Raw genomic sequence first — 26,583 nt, 5'->3', positions numbered from 1 at the left:
TCATTCCCAGGACCGTACAAGCACTCTGCAGACAGCCAATATAGAAGCCAAAACAGAGAGACCCCAAGCAAACTCTGGAGAATCCCTGAGATTCTAGGGATCCCTGGTTGGGAAACACTGCATTGGTTTAACTGCTTTGCATAGATTTTCCAGTCGCCTACAATTCAGCTATAAATGTCAGTTCCCTGGGTACCAACTGACACCTAAACTAGGTGTTTTTGAACATTTTTATGTCTGCGGGTGTTCCTCCAAATTTCACGAGAAATAGTCAAATGATCAAAAGTTAGAAACCCAACCACCTTTTCCCACTGACATACCACCTCTTGTGTCTATTCTCTGCTATACCCCTCACCCCCATCTCTTCAATAGACCTAACTTACAAGTACTGTATATGTGACTGTCCTTTGCTCCAGTTGCCTTGATTGTAAATTTAGAAAGTAACTATACGTCATCCTTTTTTATTCTTTAGCTTGCTTTGGGTGTATGTGGGTAGCAGTAAGAAAGGCAAAAAATATTCTTCATATTTATTAGATTACCAGCTTTTTTTTCTCCAGTGACTGCCAAATAATTTCTTCTTTATATATATAAACATAACATTGGTATGTAGTAATCTTTAGGTAAGGTTGTTCTAAAACGACTGTAAGGCCTAGGCAAATAACAAGTCTAGGTCATAAAATTGCACCACATTATTTAAAAATTCATGCAGACATAAGAAAGCCAAATATACATGTTTATATTCTGTGATGTGTGGATTAGCATTAATTAAAAGAAAAAAACACAAAAACATAAGCAAGCAGATATACAATTTATAATACAATTTCATGTTTAGTGTTGTGATAGGTAATATTGTCTATTGTATTAAATCTTTCCCTTAGTGTGTGCATAATGTCAAAATGGATAATAGACTCAATTGGCAGTAACAATATGCAATAAAGATAAAGCCAAACTCCAAACAAAAAATTAGCGGTGTGGCTACAGGTAAATACTCTCCCTTGTCTGGAGGTAGGATTTAATAACAAATAAAGAACAATTTCTCATTTCTTGTGAGTTACAGTAGTTATCTCTTATTTACTATATACAACAATACGGATTTAAGTATTTAGAGCAAGAGGTCTATATGGACTACGTACTCCGTCATACTCCTTAAAATATTAGTGACTCTGGCGGCTACTACATAGTCCCTCTTATTTTAGGAGGAGGGCTTCATTATAAATGTGTGAGCCTATAGTGTCAAATTCTTACATAAACTTTAGAATGTCTCAAATATGTGAGAACTGTATTCCTTCCATCACAAATACTACTTGCTAATGCAGTGTGTATATAAAGCAGCCTTTCAGACATCCCCCAATAATTACAGTATATTCAGCTATAGGAAGCAGTACATATAAACATTTCAAAAACACACATATACATCCATACAGCTGTTGTCTATTGCTTGCTAATATATATAAAAACTAATAAAACCTTTATAAAGCTGCGGCTAGATCACCGGGCAACTAGATTAAAGGAAACTAAACTCCTTTAATGCCTTTTTGTCAATATTTATCTCACATTTTATAACTCAGAAAATGAATAAAAGCAACGCAACAGATAAAACATTAGGTGACCCAATTTAAAGTGAACCTGTCGGGTAGTTGGATAGTACTAATTTCTGAAAGTAGGAACCATACAAGTTGTACTTTCTTTTTTAGGTACACTTTGTTACTAAGTAGGCGTCTGACTTTACGGAAGCAACACTTTACCCATGCTTGTGTTAAAATGTTTTATTCTATTATAAGAGTTGTGTAGTTCATTGCACACAGATCTAAAGTCAGAGATGTGTAACTTCTACGGTTTCTGTATGTAAGAGATAGCAGGAAGTCTGTAGTAATAATAACTAAGAATACCTCTCTGGGTTATGTGATCACTATAGCTGGGGTGGTGCAATATAGCAAAGCTTGGATCCAAAACAGAAAATCTCAGTTGGTAAGTAGTGTTAAGTTAGCATTTCCATTTGATTGCTGAGTAACTTTAAATATTTAAAATGGCTGGCAGGTTCACTTTAAAAATGTGTTGTTATATAGATTTCCAATTTTTAATGCATTATTTCATATGAATGTGCCAGAAGCGTCTGATGATTTCTGGGCTACATACTAATTCTCTCACTTGCATTAATACTTAACAGGTTCAGATGCACTGCTCCAAGACAATCAACCTGTAAGTCATGGAATAACAGACAACATCAGAAGCTTCTCCGTGTCATATTCCCTTTAGATGCCTAATGATATCCCTATGACTGGCATTAAATGGTGGTGTGTTTAACATTAATATATTACACAGTGCACCTTGCCTACTCTTTCTAGGCAATGCCATCAACTGGGGATTGGTAAAACTGGAGAGGAAAGTGAGAGGAGTATGTCATTTACACTTAGCTCTGAATTCTTAAACTTGGCAAAACTTTTTTAAAGTATGAGTCTTATCAAAAGAATGGAATGAGGCACTAGAGATGTCCAAGTAATCTGTGACTGGTGAAGAAAAAAAAATAAAAGTATAAAATAAAGAACCCTTGAGTTACTCAGACTGTAATTTTAGTGGAAGAGCAAGAACAAATTATTAACCATGATTAACACACTACCCTCACTTCATCCTCTGAATGAATCCCACTTGATATCTAACAGTGCCGTATTCTGTAAATTCACAGTGTGTACGGTGCACGCCTTAAAGGTCAAATAATGATTTATATTACCGCAAGTCTTTTTTCACACTATAAACCTCTTATATAATTGTAAAAGGATAATAATTCATTCATGGTTTAGCTTGATATAAATGCAAGGTAAATATATTAGGACTAAAATTAACAAAAGATTAAAAATTAGTAGCCGCTTACAAGACTTTCTAAGAAATAAACTTATAAGCAGTGTCCTCTCCAAATATATTGCTCCCTTCTAATACAAGATTTCTCCTTTAATAAAACATATTACCACGTGCACTACTCAGCTTTCATTTCTGATGATTTCTGGGCTACATACTAATTCTCTCACTTGCATTAATACTTAACAGGTTCAGATGCACTGCTCCAAGACAATCAACCTGTAAGTCATGGAATAACAGACAACATCAGAAGCTTCTCCGTGTCATATTCCCTTTAGATGCCTAATGATATCCCTATGACTGGCATTAAATGGTGGTGTGTTTAACATTAATATATTACACAGTGCACCTTGCCTACTCTTTCTAGGCAATGCCATCAACTGGGGATTGGTAAAACTGGAGAGGAAAGTGAGAGGAGTGTGTCATTTACACTTAGCTCTGAATTCTTAAACTTGGCAAAACTTTTTTAAAGTATGAGTCTTATCAAAAGAATGGAATGAGGCACTAGAGATGTCCAAGTAATCTGTGACTGGTGAAGAAAAAAAAATAAAAGTATAAAATAAAGAACCCTTGAGTTACTCAGACTGTAATTTTAGTGGAAGAGCAAGAACAAATTATTAACCATGATTAACACACTACCCTCACTTCATCCTCTGAATGAATCCCACTTGATATCTAACAGTGCCGTATTCTGTAAATTCACAGTGTGTACGGTGCACGCCTTAAAGGTCAAATAATGATTTATATTACCGCAAGTCTTTTTTCACACTATAAACCTCTTATATAATTGTAAAAGGATAATAATTCATTCATGGTTTAGCTTGATATAAATGCAAGGTAAATATATTAGGACTAAAATTAACAAAAGATTAAAAATTAGTAGCCGCTTACAAGACTTTCTAAGAAATAAACTTATAAGCAGTGTCCTCTCCAAATATATTGCTCCCTTCTAATACAAGATTTCTCCTTTAATAAAACATATTACCACGTGCACTACTCAGCTTTCATTTCTGCATAAAACAAGACTTAAAATCAGATGCTTTTAAATCAGTATCAATTTATGCACTTTGGTCTATCTGGAGAGCAGATGACTGAGTAGGTGCTTCATAGGCTTCTTCTAGTTCTCCAGGTTTTGGCTTATATTCAGGGCTAAAAGGATTCTCATTTTCAAAGTCTTCTTCATTCTCATCTTCATCTTCAACAATAGCCAACTCTGTATTTATCTTCACCACTGGTACTTCCTCGGGTTTTTCTTCTTCATCTGGGGCATCTTTAGTCTCCCTTACTTCTTCAAACACCTTTCCATCATCGGTTGTAGAAGTCTTTTCATGTTCTGGACTTTCATTTTGCTCAGTCACAGCTTGTTCCTCCACCTCTTCCTTTTTTTCTTCACCCTCTGTGTGTGCCTCCTCATTATGTGACTTTTTCACACTAAAGCCAATTGGAACCTTGAAAGATGAGCTCTTTGAAGTTTTATTTTGGGATGGTGTAAAGGACTTTTTGATTTTCTCTCTTCTTTCTGGTGACACAATTTTAGTGCTAATCTTGTTCATCTTCTTTTCTATATTTTGACGTGAAAAAGCTTTTTTCAGGCTATCTACTTTCTTTAGACTAGATCTCTTCATTTTCTCAGCTCTGCTGTGCCCTAACTTTTCATCTGCGCTGTCATCATGGCCCTCTTCATGATTAATTTCATCATCCGAAGATAGGTCAATTGTATGCATGGTCTCCTCCTGTAACTTGTTTGGGTCAGCAGGTTCTTCAGTGCCTTCTGTAATGCTGGGAACTGGTGTTGGTTCTTTCACAAAGACATTTGCAGGTATTTCATTTTCTTCCTAAACATAAAAGGGAAATACATTAGCAAAGTTTGTATAACACACAAATGGAAACACAATACATAATCAATGATAAATAAATACTAAAATTACATATAAATGTTCAGGATCAAAATGTTAGGGACACAAAAAAATGTTACCTTTATTTACAATTTTAATTTTTTTTTAAGCTAATACAACCAAATAATAAAATAAGACTTTTTATTGATTTTTAAACTCAAGGAGCCTGATTTATGAAAGTTCTCCAAGGCTGGAGAGGACACACTGTCATCAGTGAAGCTGGGTGATCCAGCAAACCTGGAATGGATTTCCTAAAAGTCATTTGCTATTTGTTAGCAAATGTTTTCAATCCTGGACCAGATCCATTCCAGGTTTGCTGGATCACCCAGCTTCACTGATGAAAATGTATCCTCTCTGGCCTTGGAGAGCTTTAATATATCAGGCCTAAAGAGTAAGAATGTCTTCTGAAATGCATTTCTTCAGGACTAAAAGATTTATTTGTTGATTTTTCCATATATTTGCAAGATAATAGGTTAAGAAAAACACTTAGGGGTCCATTTTTAAAACAATGAATCTGAAACAATCCCTGGTATAAAAATCTTCCAGGTTAATGTGTTTCAATGGCAGTAATTTATTTTCCACCAGGGAATGTTTTGGTGAATGTGAATGTCAGACTCAGTAATAGATATACCCGTATTAATATATTTTAGCTAACATCTGCTCCTTGCCCACTAGATAAAAGTGTCCGTATCATCAATAGGCTTTACATGTCAGTAACTCCATACCTTTAGATGAAAAAACGAGACATAAAATATTTTGAAGAAGAATTATCAGTTTGTATTTACAGCCACAATATAATGGCTGGTGAAACATTCTTGTCCATATAAACAGAATGGGGCAGAGGTAGGAGATATGCCCTACTGGAACTACCTAGATCACCAAGGAACAACAGTGAGCCAGGCTAAATTTTAAATCTTGTCCTTGAAATCAGGCCATTGTATCCAGGGGCCATTTCAATGTACCCTGGATACAATCGGGGTCCCTAATCGGGGTCCCAACCTCTACTTTTCAAGTGAATAAGACTACATACATCTTATCAAACTCATAATCTGAAACAAGAAACATGGTTTCTCATTTATTATTACAAAAGTGGGCTCTGAAACTAAAATACTTTACATTTAAACAACACTATTAGATGGGTTACATTTTTTTTTCCATTTAATAACTTTATGTAACTTTTTATAAACACACTAGAAAATGTATTGATTTTGTTATACATCAAGTCAATACTGAACAGGAAATGTAAGAGATTCTGGGACATATTTATTATAAATGTGCATCCTTATTCATAAACTATTCAATCTCTACCCTAAGACGTACTGTGACAGTATAAAACCTTCCCCTGACCACTTCTTAACCTCCAGGGCGGTTCATTTCTGTCCAGATGTATAAAAGCGGTAAATTGTCTTTCATGAAAATGTATTTTACATTGTAGGCCTGTAATACTTAGGCATAACTCACTGAAATATGTATAGTATTTAATAAATTTAAAAATAAAGTTTAAATAAAAAAACACAAAAATCTGGTAAAAGGGTGCAAAATAATAATAAAACCTGTAATATAACTGTACAGTAGTATATTTTATGTATATATAATATATGTATAGATATTTAATATATATAATCCCTCGCACGCACCAACGTCACCGGAAACTCCCTGGGAACGTCAGTGCACTTGCTGGGGGACAGATCAGAGGAAGAGGATGCGGCCCGAGGATGGGATCCGACGGGCAGGACACTGGAGCACACGGATGGGACCAGGTAAGTCTTCATTTTTATGTTTTTACCTACCCTGAGTGTGGCTTGGGGTTACCTCTTTCAGCAGGTTTTTTTACCCCGAGCCACACTCTGGGTTACTGCCAGGGAGGTTAATTGTGCATCTGTGCTGACTGTGGCCTAGGGTGCCATATTATTGAGGGGTTGCATTTCTCTGGAAGTATCCATTGAAGAATGAATGGAGTTCAAAGGTTGGCAGCTACCTCTAACTGACAGGACGCATTGTATAGTACATGTAGTTTCAGCTTTTTGGTTCAGAAATGGTGAGCAGGTGGCAATGACCAGACCAGCAATGTATGATAGCTTTAGTTTTGTATCCCTTATTCTGCCGAGAAAATGGCGGGGGGGGGGATCACAAATTTCTGGCCTAGGGGAGGAAAGAGTATGAATCAATCCCTGCTCATATTGATGAAAGCTAGTTTTTTATCTAGTGGTAATAAAAACTGTCACAGTTGTCTACTCAGTATTCCACATGCAGGGGTCACAAATACATAAAAAGCCTAAACTTTGCTAAGTGACCATCATTCTGATTTATTTACAATGTCATTGCTAATTTACTTGATTAATGTCCGTCTCTTAATTTAGGAATGTAAATGTGTAATGTGTACTTCATTTTTTTTTCTAAAGAGAGAACAGTTTAAATAATAATTCTAGCCATATTGAATGATTTCAGTTTACAGAATGATTGTGCAAGGTGAGGTACTGTGTTTTCTAGTCTATATTCAAGTTAATTAGGTCATTTAACCCATCGCAACAGTTCAAATGCATTATTCTTCTGTCTCAAAAGCTGTACTCATCCTTCACCGGGAAGGGTTGCCAAGGAATGCTCAGTCATTTGCAGACAATTATCACAGCTAGAGATACCAATTATATCTTTAAAAATAATTGTTTTTTTCAAATCCAATCACAAATAACTTCTTTTCATCCTGTGAGCTGTTAGATAATAATGATAAAAAATGAATAAAGCATTACTCATGGTCACTTTTCCTGAGGTAGCAATGCCTAATGAGAATACCTCCGATTCCTGATGCTTGGCTGGCTTGTGTTCAGGTGTTAATGACCGCTAAAATGGTTGTGAAACAGGGAAACAGTGTATAATAATGCTGAATTCCTTTTGTAGGGTAAAAATTCTGTTTTTTTTTTAGGTGCAACACCCTTTTTTAAAAAAGTGGTGCAGCACTGCCCCCTATTTCTCGGCTGCCTAGGCGGTCGAGAATAAATAGGAGTGCAAAGCCTCCCGGAATACCTATGTCAGGCATCCTGGGAGGCTCTTGGGCGCTCCTTCTACGCATGCCTAAGATTTGCTGAAGAAGCCCTTTTGGCAGAAGGAGTTTTTTTATCATCCTACATCACCTGATCTTGCAGCTGGGTCAGGTGACATAGGATGAAGAACCCAGAAGATAAGACGAAGATGGCCACGCCCGGAGCGCTGGCTCCTAGACGGTTGCCAGGACTGCGCGGGACCAGATGCTGGAACACCCCCAGAGTGATCGGACTGCCCTGCGGGAATAAAGGTAAGTGTGTTTTTGTTTTTTTTGTGTTTAGAGTATAGTTCCTCTTTAATATGCCAATCCTTTACAGCAGTACTCTACTTAATATTGCTGAGACATTCAAATAATTTTAATTTACTCTTAAAAAGCCTATGTGTGCTAACAGAGCCGGGCCTTTATTCCAAGACAAGCTGGGTTCATGGATCAAATTTGTTTGACCAGCAACTTTCTTTGTCCATTGGTTTTCAAGTTTTGGTTTGTCCATGTTCCCTTTAATTTTATCTTTCTATGCTTAATGGAACATAGTGAATGGATGGGCTTACAAAAATGTTGGGTGGTGGCTGTTAATAGCAAATGTCCAAATGTGCGAATTGGCAAAGGGATAGTTATTTTGGGTTTGCTCCACACATGGGTTAAGCCAGCAGTAAGGCCTTCTCATTACTTGCATGTAATGTACTTGAGTTGATATGCATTGACATCCTTTTTTTTTTTTTACAAATTGTTGTGTGTTGATGTGCATTATTAATGGCATTACATTGAGGTTTTTTATTCACAGCTAGCGTCAGGAATGTGAATGGGCCTGGGCAAAGGCTCCTGTGTGGAATCAGTGCTGCTGGGGCATTTATTGTCTATCGGGTGACCAGGTCTGTATGCACTGAACCAACATTCTGAGTGGTGTGTGTAGTCCTGAAACCCAGTACTGAGAGTCGTGTTTGATTTTTGTTTGCATTCCTGTGTGGTTTGCATGTTCTTCTGGCTGGTAAGCCCTGTTTTGTTAGGCTGTGCTGATAAAAACAGACACATACACACACACACACACACACACACATATATATATATATATATATATATATATATATATATTCACACACACATATATATATTTATATATATATATATATATATATATATTATGTGGGTTTACGGAAATGCCCTTTTTATGTTTTTAATCATCATTCCATGAACATAAATTGCATATATAGCTCATAGCACATTAATGCTTAGTAAAGTAAAATTGCAAGACACTTTGTTTTGGCTAGGTCATTGGCCTTGGGACTTTTAAAGGATCAGCAGGGAAACAAACTTGGAACCGAATCCTAATAGGACAGGGGTACTGTACTTTTGAAACAAATCGTCCACTAAACATTGGAATACATATGAATATAAAAAATTACTAGTTTGGAAATGATTGCATTAATAGCCTATACCAACCTGATATAGGATACCTGCATTAATGGATCCTGTGACTCATTTATCCAGAAAAAAATACCTCTCAATTGATAGAAGCTAATGAACTCCTGATGAAGCAGACTTTGTTCTGAGAAACGCGTCACTATATCATTAGCCTATTCAATATGTACTAACCTCTGGATTTAATATGTACCAACATTTGGATTTTTGTGATGTTTTTAACCACATTTTATGAATTATAAATTAATAAATCATTGAATTATTTCTAAATATATTGTTTGAGGTGTTAAAAAAAAATGACCCAGGCAAAACAAAGTGTCTTGCAATGTTAGATTGAAAGGGATGTGGCATATTCTAACCATTTGCATTAATCTAAAGGAGCTATCTTGAGTATAATTGTTAGCATAGTAAAGTAATGTCACCATTTTTATGTGTAGGTTTTTTTTATTTTTATATTTTTTACATGGAATGGATATTTTACTTGTAAGAGACTTTTTTTGCTCAGTCTCTGAAATGCATAGTCTTCAGCCAAACGATAACAACATTTAGATAAAGAAAACCTGGACAAAAACCTTTTAAAAATGTACTTTTACAATTTAAATGTTTGTACCTAATAAATATATAGAGGATAACAAACATTGTATGGTGCAAAAGCTGTTTACTCTTCCTCTTTGTTTTTTTTAGAGTTATAGGCAAATCAGGGCCTTGATTTAGAATCCATTTGTTTAGGTGCATTAAAACATCATGGACACAGCTAACAGCAACAGTGAAAAGCTTTTGAGAGTCACTGAAAAGAGAGAGTCAGCATATGATCATTATCAGTTGTGAAGCTGTTCAGGATTATCAGTCACTTTCAACTATCATGTCTCAACTGCTGTAAATAATGTATGTCATGTTCAAATTCTTCACTGGTTACAATTCCCCTTCTTAATATTTATGAAGTGCTAAATATATGCAATAGAGTTAAAGAGAAAAATATAAACTGTAATAAATGCAAAAAAAAAAAAAGTGTCAATTTGGAGTATTGTTTGCAAAAAAGAGAATAATCTTGTCACATTACATCAAGCACAGAAAAGTTCATACATCCAGTTCCGATTCTGTAATGTCAAATATTTGTGAGCTCTAGAAATTACTTGGTTTAACATTAGTGAAAACATCAATTTATAGTTTATTCTTTCAGATTTCCCCTAAGGTGAAACTGAGATTGTTTAGATAAGAGTGTAAGGCATTTGTCATGGACGAGGTTCAAACTCAGTATCACATTTCACACAGCTCAAGAGTAGTAAACTAAAAAAAAATCCACTGAAATGTAACTTTTTTTTGTATTATAAGATACCTGTAATCTAGCAGGTGTTAGGGCTTCATGGAACTGGATGCATAAAAACGCATAGAAAATGCATTGACACATCGGCCCTGATTTATGAAAGCTCTCCAAGGCTGGAGAGAATACACTTTCATCAGTGAAGCTGGGTGATCCAGCAAACCTGGAATGGATCTGGTCCAGGATTCAAAACGTTTGCTAGCAAATAGTAATGAGTTTTAAAATTCCACTCCATGTTTTCTGGATCACCCAGCTTCACTTCTGAAAGTGTATTCTTTCCAGCCCTGGAGAGCTTTCATAAATCAGGCCTATTTTAACCACGCTGCATTTTACTGTGCATTGATTTGTGTTTTTATGGTGGCATTTTTGTAGGGATAACTTTCCGTTTTCCCTGGAATAGGAGATGTTTTTGTGTTACTTTGTGTTGATTTAATTGTATCTTTGCACAAACCAACACAATGATTTTGTGTGAATCAGAGAAACAAATGCCATTAATACTTTTTTTTACCTTGGTCTGGATAATAAGAAGGGAACCAATAATCAATCAACAATGGTTAGGTTACCTAATTTACATCTGCTATGCTGCTTTAACTTGCACAATCACCATACGAGTGTTGGGCCAATACAAGTCCCATTGGCTTATGTGCAGATATGGCTTCCAATGGTGTTCATAAACTCATTATTAATCTAGAGTTTAATTTGTAAAACCTAGAAGGTTTTACAAATATAGGAAAGTGTCAAACCTAACCTCTTCTTTTCACTCCTGGAATAAAATACCCCTGGGTTTAGGCTGGCAATAAAGGTGGCTAGTGACTTTCTCTTTGTCCCATTCTTCCTAGAACTGTTTTGTGTAAACTACCAATATATTCATGTGCATGACCAACATCACAGCAAGACAAGCATCATAATTAGATTTTACCCTACAGTATTCTGGAAAAGCAGTGTTTCTAAAACCAGTATTCCAACCTTATAATTTATTCATATATATTATAATTATAATATAATATATAATATATTCTGCAAGATTCAATGATTATGTTCTGGCCCAAAGGTTTAGGTGTTTTTTTGCCATACCAGATTCTAGTCTAGTATGGCTTTCTTACTTTCTTTGTAACAAGATCTGCCTTAAAAGAAAGGTTGAAAAACACCAACACAGCCAAACAATATCAGAAACTCACATCTTCCAAACTTCAAGAAATACAAATATAGGAGCTGATTATTTAAGTATAATAAATAAACCTACTTTGCTTATACTAACCAAAGTAACATATTTAATTTGCAGGTGGAATTATTTAGAATTTGTGAAGTGTAAGCAAGAGAAAAGTGTATTGTCTTTAATCTACATAACCATAAAATGGGATAAATTCGGTAGATTATAAATTTGTACTCATATAAATAATTTAAGGGTAAAAACATATTGTTATTTAGGGAACCTAAGGTATATTGCCAGAAGGGATATCTAAGATATTTCTTCTGATTTAATACCTGACTATACTCTGGCACAGTTAAGATAAACAAAATGATTTTGCACAGGATAATTCATCCTTCACAGATTATAATAAGACATGTGGGGCATGGAAAGAGTGTACTTACATACAGGATTCTATGCTCCAACATTCCACAAATGCATTCTGAGTCTAAGTCTAACAGTTAATAACAAAAAGCAAAAAAAGAGAGGCACAAATGTGTCCTAGATCCATTCCAAACAGCCATGACAAAAAAGAGGGAGAAGAATTAGAAAAACATTCAGTGTAATTATAATACAAAATGCAGTTTTAATTAAAGCTGAATTGTAGCCAGTAGTTAATTTATTCTTCGGAATCCTGAGCATAATCCTTCCAGCCATCAGAAGGCAATCTGTCCCCAATGCAGAATGTTTGACTTGTATGTATCAGAGATTTCTGTGAGTAGGATCAGCACAATCATTGGAAAACTGATTTACTGCTGCATTATACTATGGGCCCTTGGCTGCTCTGAATCCTGCCATGGACCGGCAGAATTCATTGTTGGTGGCTAGTCACAATGGGCCTAATTTATTAATGCTCCTCAAGGTTGGAGTAAATACACTTTCACCAGTAAAGCTGGGTGATCCAGCAAACCTGGAATGAATCTGGTCCAGGATTCAAAACATTTAATAGCAAATAACTTGAAAAAAATCCATTCCAGGTTTGAGGTATCACCCAGCTTCACTGATGAAAGTGTATCCTCTCCTGCCCTGGAGAGCATTCATAAATCAGGCCCAATGATTGAAAGAATTTTGGCCTACATAAAAAAAAACATCCAATAAAGGGTAAAGGGACACGTTTCTAGCTCATACTGCTAAAGCAGCTGGTAAATGCAGCATTTACTTGTAAATTGGAACTAAACTTTAAAACAGGAAACAAAAATGTACAAATGCTGGTGAAGGGCTATGTCCCTTCCGCAATAAAAGAAATTATTATTATTATTTATTTTTAATAAACAGGATTAATATAACATATTACGCAGCACTGTACATTAAATACTGCCTGTTCACAATCTTCATTTAGCCTTTTTTACCCCGGTTATATAACCGAATGTTAAGGTGACACTATTGGATTCACTATATAATAACATTTAATTTAGGCCAATACGAGACTGGACTGAGGATGGACAGTAATTGTGCTGTACATTAGAAATTTCTCACGCGTATGCTTTATGCTGGAAAATCCTTACTGTTTGCTTGCAACTGTTTAGTAATTGAACTCTATTATACCAGTCAAGTTTTTCGAATATGAACTTTGTTCTGACTTGTAAGGGTCAGTAAAAAACATTATTTTAAGTACTAGCTTTAGCTACTGAGCTGTGTATGCAGCAGACTTTTTATAGTGCGGATATGTAGTCCCTAGAAATTGTGTAGGGAAAAGACTAATGCCTAGTTCCCACAAAGTGGTGCAGTGCAGTTTTGTGTGATATATAGGCCCTGATTTATGAAAACTCTCCATGGCTGGAGAGATTACACTTTCAAAAGTGAAGCTGGGTGATTCAGCAAACCTGGAATGGATCTGGTCCAGGATTCAAAACATTTGCTAGCAAATAGCAAATGATTTTTAAAAATCCATTCCATGTTTTATGGATCACCCAGCTTCACTTCTGAAAGTGTAATCTCTCCAGCCTTGGAGAACTTTAATAAATCAGGGTCAAGTCTGATGTTCCCACTAATGTGTTGTACTGCTGTGCATTTTACAACGCACTGTGGCATGCATTTTTGTCTGTTTTTGTGCGCTAGCCTATTCAATGTAGTGAATGGGGTCTGAATCGCAACAAACAGCCAATGATATATTCCACAGCAATGTACTTTCTTATAATGAGAACAATCTCTAAAGCACTCCTTCAAGCTCCATAGAAGAATTCTGAATAATAATATGCAGTATTTTATATAGACTGTTTAGTCCTCTTTATGATAAAAAGATACTAAACCACTATACTTTCCCTTATATATATATATATATATATATATATATATATATATATATATATATATATATATATATATATATATATATATATATATATATATATATTACTTCTTTAATAACAAGGTTTTTATTTAATTACTTCTGAGTTTTCACAAAAATGAACATTACTGGAGCAATCATTCTGGAATTTGTAAGGTCACATATATGTATAATAAATTTAGAAATAAATTGAAAGCTCGTGTCCAAGAGGCGTGTTTTTAGTTGTCCGAGTTCAGCTGGGTAATAAACTGGCAAAGATTCTGTTTATCTCGAAGAAGTTATTCTAGATACAAATCTCACTCCTTTTAGTTCACACACACACTAGGAACATTTCTATCGGAGAAACGCTGCCAGTGTTAAGGATTCTGGGCCCAATGCCATTCTCTGATTCTCCAAGTGTATATTCTAAAAATCTGGGACAGAAAAAGGAAAAGATTACTCCCTGGAAAATATACAAATACTGTCATCATGGGCTTGCCAGTCCTTTAGTGGAAAAATGCAAAGATGGAACAGTATGGTTAACAGTTGAGCTTTACATCAAATACCAGTGAAATGAGTTCAGACGCAGATTTGTTTTACAGCTTTTTTTTTGGAGAATCTTTTCCCACATTACAGGGAACTCATTGTGGTTGCTAGACACACAACATATTTTAAAACAACACAACTGACGTGGCCCGCCCAAATCACAAGGAGGGCACAAGAATATTGATGAGTCATTTATCTGGAAAAATGTTTCATTTGGCAGAGACAAACTATCTATTTTTTACTGAAGCACATATTACTGTTGCTGATTCTCCCGCATAACTCTGAATGTGTAGAAAAAAAACATTGTTCAGAAATAGGGACTTCTTCAACTAAATGATTCTTTTTTTTAACAGATAGCACAAATGTATCAAAGTTCTTTTGTGAAATCCTAAAGCAGTGGTGGCCAACCGGTGGTCCGCGAGAAAATGTTGGTGGTCCGCGGCTGTGGCCGGCACACCCCCGAGTGGGGACACAGCGGCCGAGCCGCAGACTACGTCCCCCGTACAGTTCCCAGACTCAGTGAAGTGGGCGGGCTGTGTCTCTGGACACAACCCGCCCACTCTCCCATTGCAGGCTCAGATCTTCGATGGGGAAGTGGGCGGGGTTGTCATAATGATATCACTCTGGGGGAGGTACCTTCCCCTTTAAGTGACACCCGGCTCCCCGCGCATGCAAAGCAGTGCTCAACCCAGAAATTTTTTTAAGCTGGGTGGGAAGAAATTGTAGGTGGGTGGCAGATCCTGTATTGTGACCAAAAACTTTTAGTAACCACCCAAAAACACCCGGGTGGGTGCTGTAGTGCTGGGTGGTGCACCCAGCTAAAAGGGCCTGGGGAGAACCCTGCACAGTCGACAGTGATTTTAGTGGTCTGCGGGACCAAAAAAGTTGGCGAACACTGCCCTAAAGAATGTCCAAAATGGGGTTGGCTCATTTTCTCTCTTTGGGCCTGATTTAATAAAGCTCTCCAAGCCTGGAGAAGATACACTTTCATCAGTAAAGCTGGGTGATCAAGCAAACCTGGAATGGATTTCTTCAAAGGTTTTCTGGATCACCCAGCTTCACTGATGAAAGTGTATCCTCTCCAGCCTTGGAGAGATTTAATAAATCAGGACCTATGAGTTCACACTCCAGTGTACTAGGGCTGTAATAGGCTAATACCAAGTCAAATTTAGGTATTTACACTATTAGGGGAATGCGCTTAAGGATGTGTTAGTAAAATCAATTTGTCATTAATTATTTTATGACTGCCTGAAGTTCAGTTACAAACACTCAGCTGTAGTGTTTTTGGCAACCAAAGCATCCAGAATAAATATGTGCAGTGGGGACAATTGTGACACACTATGTGGTTATGACTATGGAAATAAATACATGCCACAAGTACAAATGACAACACACGACAATATGATGTGGTCCCAGTGATCTATATCATGTACTCATCAAACAGATCCAGCACCCCAAACTTATTCCAGGTTTGCAACTTTGGAGATAATACATAGTTCTTGGTAACAATGACATATGCTGCAAGGTGGTGAATAGAAGTAGCAAACTACAATAGGGACACTGCCTTTTAAGGAATATTATTTATTATTATTATTATTATTATATTATTTTAAACATATTTCATTGCTGCAAAGGGATAACAAATATTTAACTGAGATCCAAGTGTAAAAGAGAGTATCAAAAATTGAAATGTAATATAAAAAGTGAGCTGATGTTTGGGAAGACGTGAAAACTAGCTACTGTCTGGGCATAACAATGCAGCTCAGTCTTATCCTGGGATGGGCCCAATTACACAAAAGGAATGTAAAATATTTAGAGCTGGGTTTACACCACATACAGAAATGTGACAGCCGTCCAAGTTTTCCCTAATGCATGAAAAAACAGTTTAATCAAACACTTTCTACAAATGACATGTACACAATCAGCAATCATACCAACGTTTTTATTAGCAGGGTTTGGTATAATCAATTGTACACTGTGTACCATGCAAATTGCAATAATACATAAAAATACTTTGAGAAGTTTATTTTTAAACATCCTGAAAATGTTTCTATTATACTATTCATAACATTCATAAACTTACATTATGAACCTGGATGATCCAGCAAACCTGGAATGGATTTCCTAAAAATCATTTGCTACTAGTTGGCTAATGTTATCAATCCTGGGCCAGGTCCATAGATTTACTGGATCACTCAGGTTCTCTGATGATAGTTTATCTTCGCCAGTCTTGAATTGATTTACTAAATCAGGCCCATTGTGGGGTTTCCATTAAAAATTATTAAAGTAAGTTTAAAGTAAGCTCAATGCATGACCAACAATTGACAAGTGTAGCACATGATGGTCACACATAAAAACTGTCCATACTCTTACATAAATTGCATATAAACTCACTCCCTGCCCTTTCCTCTAACTCTCTATGAGCTAGGAATTTCTCAAGGCAGAGAGTTAAATAAAGACTTACAAACCAAAAATGGACATATGATAAAAGTCCGATTAACTTTTCCATTTTTAGCTTGCATGCCCCAGTATAATCTTCAACAGATAGTACTGACATAAGTTAAACTAAGCTTAAAGTGAAAACAAGCTATAGCTATATAGAAAATATTTAACTGGCCAACTATTACAGTGCATGCTGTTTTATTTTCAATTCTACCTTTTATTCTAAGTGAATAACAGAGAACAGAATCAATATTTATGTCATACAATACACATACAGTGCACCTAAAGTGAATCTCCAGGTAGAACCCCTAGTGCGGTTTTAATCCTTCCTTACCGTAATCCTTACCTTACCGCAAAGCTATACAAAAAGTTTTGCCTAAAGGTAAATTTTAAATATAAACTCCAGTCTGCAAGTAATCTATATTTTTATACACTGCTGTATTTAGATATAGATATAAAACCTCCCTACTACTGACCTTGTAACATGCTCTATGAAATTGGAAATGTTTTCGGTAGCATTTGTAGATCACTGGCTGGTTTTATTTGTATGTCAAGTAGTCAACTACAATGTAATATTAGATAATTCCTATTTCCTACAAGTATATTTAGACCTCTTGAGTTGTTTCCAGCAACAAGAAAAGTAACACACTCTTGCTTCTTCCTTTGCTTTGGCTGTTCAAAATTGGGCACTGGGCGGTAGCTCCATTGGCTCCTCTTTGGTCTGTTAAACATATCATTGAAAGGGTTTGGTTATATCTGCTTGATAAGAATAATACGAGTTCATCAGCTAATAATTTCCTTTGTTTACTATACTATAATCAGTATTATTCTTCTAAAGATTACAGGACTCCACCATCTATGTTATAGACAAGAGGACAGTAAGGTTCCTAATAGCCCTGTCCTATATGTGTCAATATAGTAGGGTGAGTAAGCATTGTCATCCTAGGACAGGAAGCGTGTTGGTGGCAGAATCAACAAGTGAAAAAAAATGAAAAAATAAGAAAAATAACACAGTGACTACCACTAAGGCTGGGTACACACGTGCAATAATTGTCGTTGGAAAGGATCTTTCACGATCCTTTCCCACGACTAAGGACTGCACGATGCTTGAACGAGTGCTGTACATACAGCGCCATTCTACTCTACAGAGAAGGAAGGGGGGAACAACGGAGCTGCACCCCGCTGCACGCTCTCCCCTTCGCTTCCTTTACGATCGCTCGTCGTCCATTGTCCTTGGATCCGCCAGGACAGTCGTTGGGACGATGGGCGCTGTACACACGCCAGATTCTCGCCCAATATCGCCCCTGACCTGAATATTGGACAAGAAGCATTGCAAGAGTGTACGTAGCCTAAGAACCATGGAGCTGCAATATATTTCATTTTTGTTTTTGGGTTTGTCTCATTTTCAATCTGGCCCATAGGGGTAGTAAGAAAGTAATATTTTAGACCTTCAAACCTCTAAAGGCGTCTTGTATCATCCGACCCTCCTTATATATTTATGAAACATTCAAAATACATGATAAGAATCTGCAATACCCAAAGTCTTATTGGGCAGCAGCAAATTAGCACCATCCTTGCCAGACTATCGGACCAACACAACTCCCGAAACAAGTGAAGTCCTCCCTGCCTTTATCAGGCTTTGTGTCATGTGCACATAAACACACAAAATGCAGGGGGAGCTTGAGAAGTCTTACGTTTGTGCTGAAACTCAGTCCTATGGTATGACAGGGATGAGGCTGATTTTTTATAGGGCCTGGAAGTGAGGGGCAATTGCAACAACGTCTTAGAAAGATATACAATTGTTAGAATATTAAAGAAAAAGCCCTAAATTGCTACTTGTTTCTGAGATTTCCCTTTGACCATTAGCAAAAAATATAAATAGTTAAAGCAGAACTAAAGTTCCTCTTTTAAGATTCTACGTTCAAACAGTTGATGTACCCTCTGCAATAATCCCTCGTACCTGCCTGATTCCTCCAGGTATCAGGCAAAAAGCTGAGCTGCACCTGCAGTGTTTGATTTGGAAACCAGGATACCCAGCATGTGCCGGGAATGAATGAACTCCTGCAGGAGTTACGCCACCCCCAGTCAGTTAAGATCGTCTACCGGAAGAGACGAAAGAAGAGGATGGGGGCACCCTGCAAGGGAACAGGGACAGGTGAGTATTATGGGTTTAGTTCCACTTTAAGCAGTAAAATAAATCTAACACTACCTGTAAAATTTATCACAGCAAGTAGTGGTTGGGATGCGGTCTACGGTCTCTCAATAAGCACAAACTGAATAAAATCAACACAACACTTGCAAGTATACTATAGCACAACAGCATCAATATTTGTCTGCCAATCCACAATGGAAATCAATCATCAGCCCAATAGAATAACAATGAAGGCAAATGAAGGTCTGTACACGTTAAATGAAAATTGTTTAAAACCAATGGTTCCTGACCTGTGATTCATTTATGAACAAGCAAACACAAGCCAGAATAAAAAATGATCAAAATGGTGACTTAGTTGCCACAAGTGATCCGGTCCAGAGAGTTGACATATCTACAATGTCTTTATTATCTCACCTAGTTAGTATAGTGTCCTGCGAGCTCTGCAAAAGACAAAATGTTGCCCTATGTACAGAATTCCAGATTGTGATAAGCTTCCTCTGAAGTTCCAACTGGGTGATACGCGTCAGACCTGGGACTATTTCTGATCTCATGTGATGCACTCTACACCTAAAATCTGTGAGAACAGCACTATTGTATATAAGTGTTTCAAACACTCAGCCAACGACTTGTGACCACCCTGCTCACTTGTTTTCCATTATGCTATATACTTTGTACACTATTTGTATTTTTGTGATATGAATTATATTTGTTTGCTATTAAACAATTTATCACTATTCTTTTTTTTTTGGCATACGTGTTTTATCCTTCTTTTCCACCAATCCTATTTTATAATACTTAATTTATTTGTTTATGTTGGTGCTACCCATCATAAAGCTTACCAACATTTATGTTTCTCTAACCTCCTTTTAACTCCATTCTTTCCTGCTGAGCTTCTGTATAGCAGTATGGACTCTCTCACCCGTTTGATGAACCACAAGGGGTGGGCTTAACCTTTAATACACAGGGGTCTGTCCAAAAATGGGTACTTCTTTAATTTACTAGAAAAGAAAGCTTTATATATATATATATATATATATATAAATATATGCATACATAATATTGAATATCATTTAAAAAGGTTATTAAAGGGAATCCTGGACCTGTAATGGCTGCAGTGTGCTTGGAGAAAGGTATGACTTCCATAACTGGCATACTTGATGTACAAACCTGCTGATTATGGAAAATGCTCACCCCTACCTGTGGATTTAATTTTGCTTTATATTCTGGCAGATCGGCAGCTATTTTTTTCTTTAGATGAAGAAAATGTACTTGGCCCGAAAAAGCAAAAATAATGTAGAAACTGCATTTAAGGATGAATAGCTTGAATGACATTACCCCTATGCAGTCATAACTATTAGCTCCAGCAAAAAGTCACAGGGTGGGGTGGGGCATTAGAAGAACACCGGCTAACTACACCCCACCCATCAAAGACCTTGCAAAGCATCTGATGCCTGTTCCATGCATGCAAACCGACTTTACTTGCCCAGAAACCAGCATGAATGAGCTGGTATGCTGCAATTAGTCTGATTTTTCTTCTAGGGTTTAGTTATTGTTTAAAGCCCATCTCTTAGCAAGTAGTAACATTGACAGCCAAAAAAAGAACCCACCAAATGTAAACAAGAAAGAAAGGGCTGAAGCATCAGGTGACCATTCCTTAAGTAAAAAGGGCATTTTGCCCTAATCAACTATGTTTTTTTTTGTGTTTTTACGTAAACAGTTGATGAAAAATAATATATACTAGTACACCCTTTTCCTTTTTATTATTTTATTTCACCTTCCAAAGTTCCTTTCTGTCTTTTCTTTGCTTTCACGCTTGCATAGTGCCTTTTGTCTATGCCATAAGCTGAACCAACATAGACATGATCCACTAAGCAAAGTTTGTCTATCAATGACCCTTGTATAGGGACCTGATTTATTAAAGCTCTCCAAGGCTGGAGAGGATACACTTTCATCAGTGAAGCTGGGTGATCCAGCAAACCCAGAATAGATCTGGTCTAGTATTGAAAACATTTGCTAGCAAATAGCAAATGAAATCCATTCTAGGTTTTCTGGATCACCCAGCTTCACTGATGAAAGTGTATCCTCTCCAGCCTTGGAGAGCTTTAATAAATCATGACCATTGTGTATACATTGTGATGGTATAACGTTACTCTTCACACTTGACTACAAATTAGCCATTGCAACCAGCATATATTTGGTTTCCAGTACTTACAGATTTGCTAATTAAAACAATGCAAGGAGCAAGGCACCAACTAGATAGTAAAGTAAATGTGGAAAACTTCTACAAAAGTAAAAAAAGTTTTTTTTTTTGGGCTAACATTCAAAACATAAGTATTAACAAAACATTGTTACATGTTAGTAAACATTTATCTTTCCAACACCTATTTAAGCATCATGATGTTTTGTTAATACTTATAATTTGAAAAATGCACACTATTGTATTTAGCCAAAAAACCCTCTGACTTTTGTACATGCTTTACAATTTTAAGGGAAGGCTAAACCCATACTAGTATTTGATAACAAGAGTGGGATTTTACTATACAATACTTGCACTTAAATGTGGAAACCTGCCAAAAACCAGCTTGTTTTGTTAAGTTTAATGTAGTGAATTCTGATTGGTTAGTAAATATTTCTGTACTCTACACTTTGCTCCTTCCACTGTTTATTATATAAACCTGTTAGGATTTTAACACAATAGTTTAATAACTGAGTAGTATAAGCAAAACTCCTCACTGTCAAGTACACTCTTAAGCTTTTAACCTATAGGGCATCAAGCCATTCACTGGCCTTTCCATACTCTTAAGCTACGTACACACGTCCAACAGTTCTCACTCGATAATCGGCTCAGGGCCAATATTGGGCAAAAATCTGGCATGTGTACAGCGCCAGTTGTCCATCGTCCGAACCACCATCTTGGCGGATCCACAGACGATGGACGACGAACGATTGTAATGCAAGGGAAGGGGGAGAGCGCACAGCAGGGTGCTGCTCCGTTGCTCTCCCCCAACCCTTTCCATAGAGCAGAACGGTGCTGTTTTTTACAACACTTGTTCATGCATCGTGCAATGAACCTTTCCAACGACTAATATTGCACGTGTGTATGCGGCTTTAGGCATAAGTCATTACTTTGAGAAGTTTTCAGTTTGCTAATAATTAATATTAGACTATGAGTTGACTACAACATTCTCAAATAATGCCATCAAGAATAAGTGTTGTGTGTGAGCAGGTGTGTTTATTTGATAACTCAAATAACCACTCGTTACAATGGAATATGCAAAAGATCATCTCTGAACACACAAACCAGATGGGCTTCATAGGCAGTAGACCACACTGGCTGCCAATCTGGTATCTGCGGCTAACAGAGGCTAAGAGAAGAAAATGATTGCCTGGTCTGGTGAGTCCTGATTACTGCTACAATGTTTGGGTGGTAGAGTCAGAAATTGGCATCAAGCATGGATCCATCCTGCCTTGTATCAATGGTTGGAGCTGCTGGTGATGGAATGGTTTTGGAAACATTTGCTTGGCACTTTGGGCCCCTAGCACCAATTAAGCATCATTTGAATGGTGCCTACTTTAGTATTGCAGCTGAAAATGTCCATCCCTTTATGACCAAAATGTACCCATCTTCTGATGGCTACTTCCAGGAGGATAACTCGCCATGTCACAAAGCTCAAACATCGTCACAATCTGGTGTGCAGTGTATACTGCAGTGCCACAGTAATGGACTTATACCCCACAGCACATGGATATGGATTCATCCAAACTGAACTCATTTTTTCTTAAAGCCCAACTTCTTTTCTATTGTCCCCCACCCTGATACTCCCCAGATTGCCCTACACATACGTTTTTTGCTCTTTATTGTATATTTATCTCTTTTCAGGTCCCATGTGCCCAGCAGGTTCCTTCTGGTGCTCGTTGCCTCTTCTGACGCAAGGTGATGCTCAATAAAGCCGTTCTCTACATATTGTAATTGTGGTACTATGTAACTATAAGTCATACATGGTGATGATGAAAAAATGCAAAAGTAGTAAAAACCACATGTAAAACTGTGCAGTATACAGAGACATGTACCTTTAATTACAAATTTTGACTTTTCCTGTAAAAGCTAACAGGGTCACACCCCTTCTCCTCCAAAGCCTCCTTATCAAAAGGTACAACCAATAAACTGAAGGACCAATAGGAGGGCTTGTGAGGCAGGATGACTGGGGCCAACCTTAACTTTTATATAATAGTTGACAAATTAATAAATATTTTCTCCCAAGATTGACCCTTGTATCCAAATTTCACACATTTTCCAAATTGTTTTCAATTAGAAAATGTGTGAATCAACTTTTTTTTTTGGGAGGGGGTAAAATACAGGTGAACCTTGGGTTAAGAGTATAGCTAGACCCTGTAACTAAGCTGCCTATATCTTCTGATCAACCAATCATATTGGTTATACGTTTCTACTAATTATAAACATTGGTTATGCATTTTTCCCAGCATATTTTATTTGGAATTGCCCAGGTTTCTGACATTTGCCCAAATACATGATCATTTGTTTGCTTTATTAACATATTAATCATAAATATTTCCACAAATGACAGGGGTGGAGGCCGAAAAAAAAATCATCAATTTTACTTATTTACTCTCTGATTTCTGATGGTTTAATTACAACTATATCCTTAATGTGCTAATAGGTTCTTTTCATTCTAGACATTCATAATGCAAGAAGGTATCAACCAACCAGCGACAGACAATGTATTACAGTTTACCAACATCTCATACTAAATTGTAATTTTTGAATTCTCTCCAGTATCAACTTTATTCATTCTCGATCAGAAATAAGGTAAAATATAGGCTGCCATTGCTGATTCTTCTAAAAATACTGGTAACCTGGCTGTTGTACTGGCTCAAAAATGTTCTTAAGTTTTAAATCACTGACCTGAAACAAGTATCAGCAATCACTGATTTTACTTGTATGCTTGTTCCAGGTTAGTACCAGAAAAAGTTGAATTATTTTTACATAACCATGACATTTTCCTTGTGCATATTCTGCAGGTTGTTCCTCCTTTAGATTTGTTAAACAGGGTTTATGCCAAAAGACCACACCCCTCCAACCAAGTATGTTTCTCATTCTAAAATTTTATTTATTTTCATTTTTTTTTGTTTAACAAAAGTTTTAGTGGTATTGTGATCTATATACACATTGAAGGTAAATATTAACTTCTTGTTGAACTAAGGAAAACCTAAACTAGTAAGGATGAGTTCTACTATACAATTAAGTGGTCACGCATATAAATATCACTTATCCTGATTTACCTCTTACATATGGCTCCATGATCATCTATCATATAGCTGATCAATGTAAAATCCAGTCTCAGGCCAGTCCAAGAAGAAATGTCATACCCAGCACCGCTAGAGTTATTAAAGGTAATAGAGACAAAGTAGAAGGTTTGATATAGATCTGATACTAGATCAAGAGTCTATAACACTACTGGACACAACTAGTCTGAGAAGAAGAACTGAGCTGATACTATATAGTCTATATGATACTTCCCCCACCTTCTAGATTGTAAGCTCTTCTGGGCAGGGTCCTCTCCTCTTTTTGTGCCACTCTCTGATTCTGTCTGTCATTTGCAACTTCTATTTATTGTACAGCGCTGTGTAATATGTTGGCGCTATATAAATCCTGTTTATTAATAACAATATTAGTAGTATTAAACTACCAGCTGCAGAACACTGGGGTTGCTGTGCCAGGGTCCCAGCTTGTATAAATCATAGCAGGGTGGTGCTGGAAAAATTGAACTCATACAGGACAACATATAAAGTACGGTATATATACAGTACACGCCGGGACAAGAGACGTTATACTTTCATGTATTGAACCCTCTATTATTATACAGTCAGGGATCAAAACTGTCTAGCTGATTGGTCTGACTATACCCATGCTAATATTGGGTCAAGACCTTTTCTACTTTTTTATATATTTTTATATTCGGATCTTTCTTTTTCCTCCTATTTATAAAAAAATCTTTCTTCTTCCTCTTTATTTATATTTACAATGTATACAGTAATTGACACTACCAAACTCTCCAACCATCACCAGCCACCTCTAGATGCCACCTACCTGGAAGATCAGGACTTTGAAGTTGTTCCTTCTCAGTAGCTGGCTTTGGTTGTTCTCCAGTTTCTTGACTTGAGTTGTCTGTTTGTCCATCCGATCCTTTACTTCCCTCATATTAGCACTGACTTTGCGAGACTTTTCCAAAAGTTTGCTGACAGTGTTGCTGGTAGAAGTATGACTCTTGGATAACTTTGTGATATCATTCTGAATCCCTTTGACAGAGTTCTCTATATCAATCTGTTTCTTTTCCATTTTGTGCTGGTTCTCTTGCACTGAATCCAGCATATTGACCAGTTTATCTAGCAAGGTGAGGACTGTGATGGCATTGACCTGGCTGCTGTCCTTGATGGAATCCATTACATGTTGAGGTGTTGGGCTGGAGCTGGGTGATTCTGCAGGGCTGTGGCTGGGCACCACCAGCTCCTGGCTTTCATGTTCACCAGGTTTATGAAACTCCTCATTTGTGGCATGCTCTACCTGAATTGAATCTTCCTCCATGATTGCTGTTGTGACTTTATCCACTTGTATATTGTCTTGTGATGATGTTTATTATACCAGCAGAGCCTTTTCCACCCTTTGCTTGTATAGAATAGCAGACTGCAGCTGAACACTCCTAACATCTACATTCCAGCTTCTCTTGTAAGCCTCTGCTCCACCCAGGGGGAGGTGAAAGATGAATTATCCAAACTACAAAAGGCTAACTTTCAGATCCAGGGGTGTGTCCCAACATACCCTCCATCTGAACCAGATTTTAGAAGAGAGGGTTTACATATTTTTTTTAACTTGTTGAATTTCAGTAATGACTTCATGCAGGCATAGAAAACTCCCTTTGCTGGCCAGCTGCCAACTCCTCTTCTCTTAGCTGCAGGGGAAAATGTTTGGCTGGCTGCTGTGATCCACTGGAACACTGAGCATGTTTTTTTCCTGGATGAAGTTATTTTCAGAGAGAAGTATTGTTTGCATTTGCCAGGGGAATAATAAGTCATTATGGTGTGTTCTCACATCTACATTTCTTTTTACACTACAAGTGCAGGTTAGAAGGCTCACTTTCCCAGAGTTCTTTTGGTGGGGAGTGCTATTACAGTTTAAGGTTTCCTCTTTCTTTGTAGTGTAAGTTTCCCAAACACCAGATTCTGATTTGTTTCCTTAAAGTGAGAGTACCTAGATCAGGAGTGCCCACACTTTTTTTTGCTTGCGAGCTACTTTTAAAATGATCGAGTCAAAATGATCTACCAACAATAAAAATTCTAAACATATATATATATACCAAGTAAACTTTTTACTTTATAAATACTTTAAAATACTTTACTTTAAGATTACTTTAAAAATATACTTTATACGATCTAAAATATATATGGTT

The 26,583-nt window shown here is 36.8% G+C and overlaps 1 protein-coding gene across 1 annotated transcript; it reads right to left on the bottom strand.

Moving 5' to 3' along the window:
* Positions 1-3,887: 3,887 nt before the first annotated feature.
* CAVIN2 (caveolae associated protein 2) lies at positions 3,888-25,877 on the bottom strand. The gene is made up of 2 exons (XM_072418855.1): positions 25,227-25,877; positions 3,888-4,685 (listed from the first exon to the last, which is right to left on the bottom strand). Exons 1-2 carry the CDS (start codon positions 25,719-25,721, stop codon positions 3,909-3,911), a joined length of 1,272 nt encoding a protein of 423 aa, XP_072274956.1. The 5' UTR covers positions 25,722-25,877; the 3' UTR covers positions 3,888-3,908.
* Positions 25,878-26,583: the final 706 nt, after the last annotated feature.

The sequence above is a fragment of the Pyxicephalus adspersus genome, chromosome 7 (genome assembly GCF_032062135.1).
Source record: "Pyxicephalus adspersus chromosome 7, UCB_Pads_2.0, whole genome shotgun sequence".
NCBI lineage: Eukaryota > Metazoa > Chordata > Amphibia > Anura > Pyxicephalidae > Pyxicephalus > Pyxicephalus adspersus.
The sequence above is the reverse complement of the archived record's forward strand: the minus strand, read 5'-3'. Positions and strand labels throughout refer to the sequence as shown.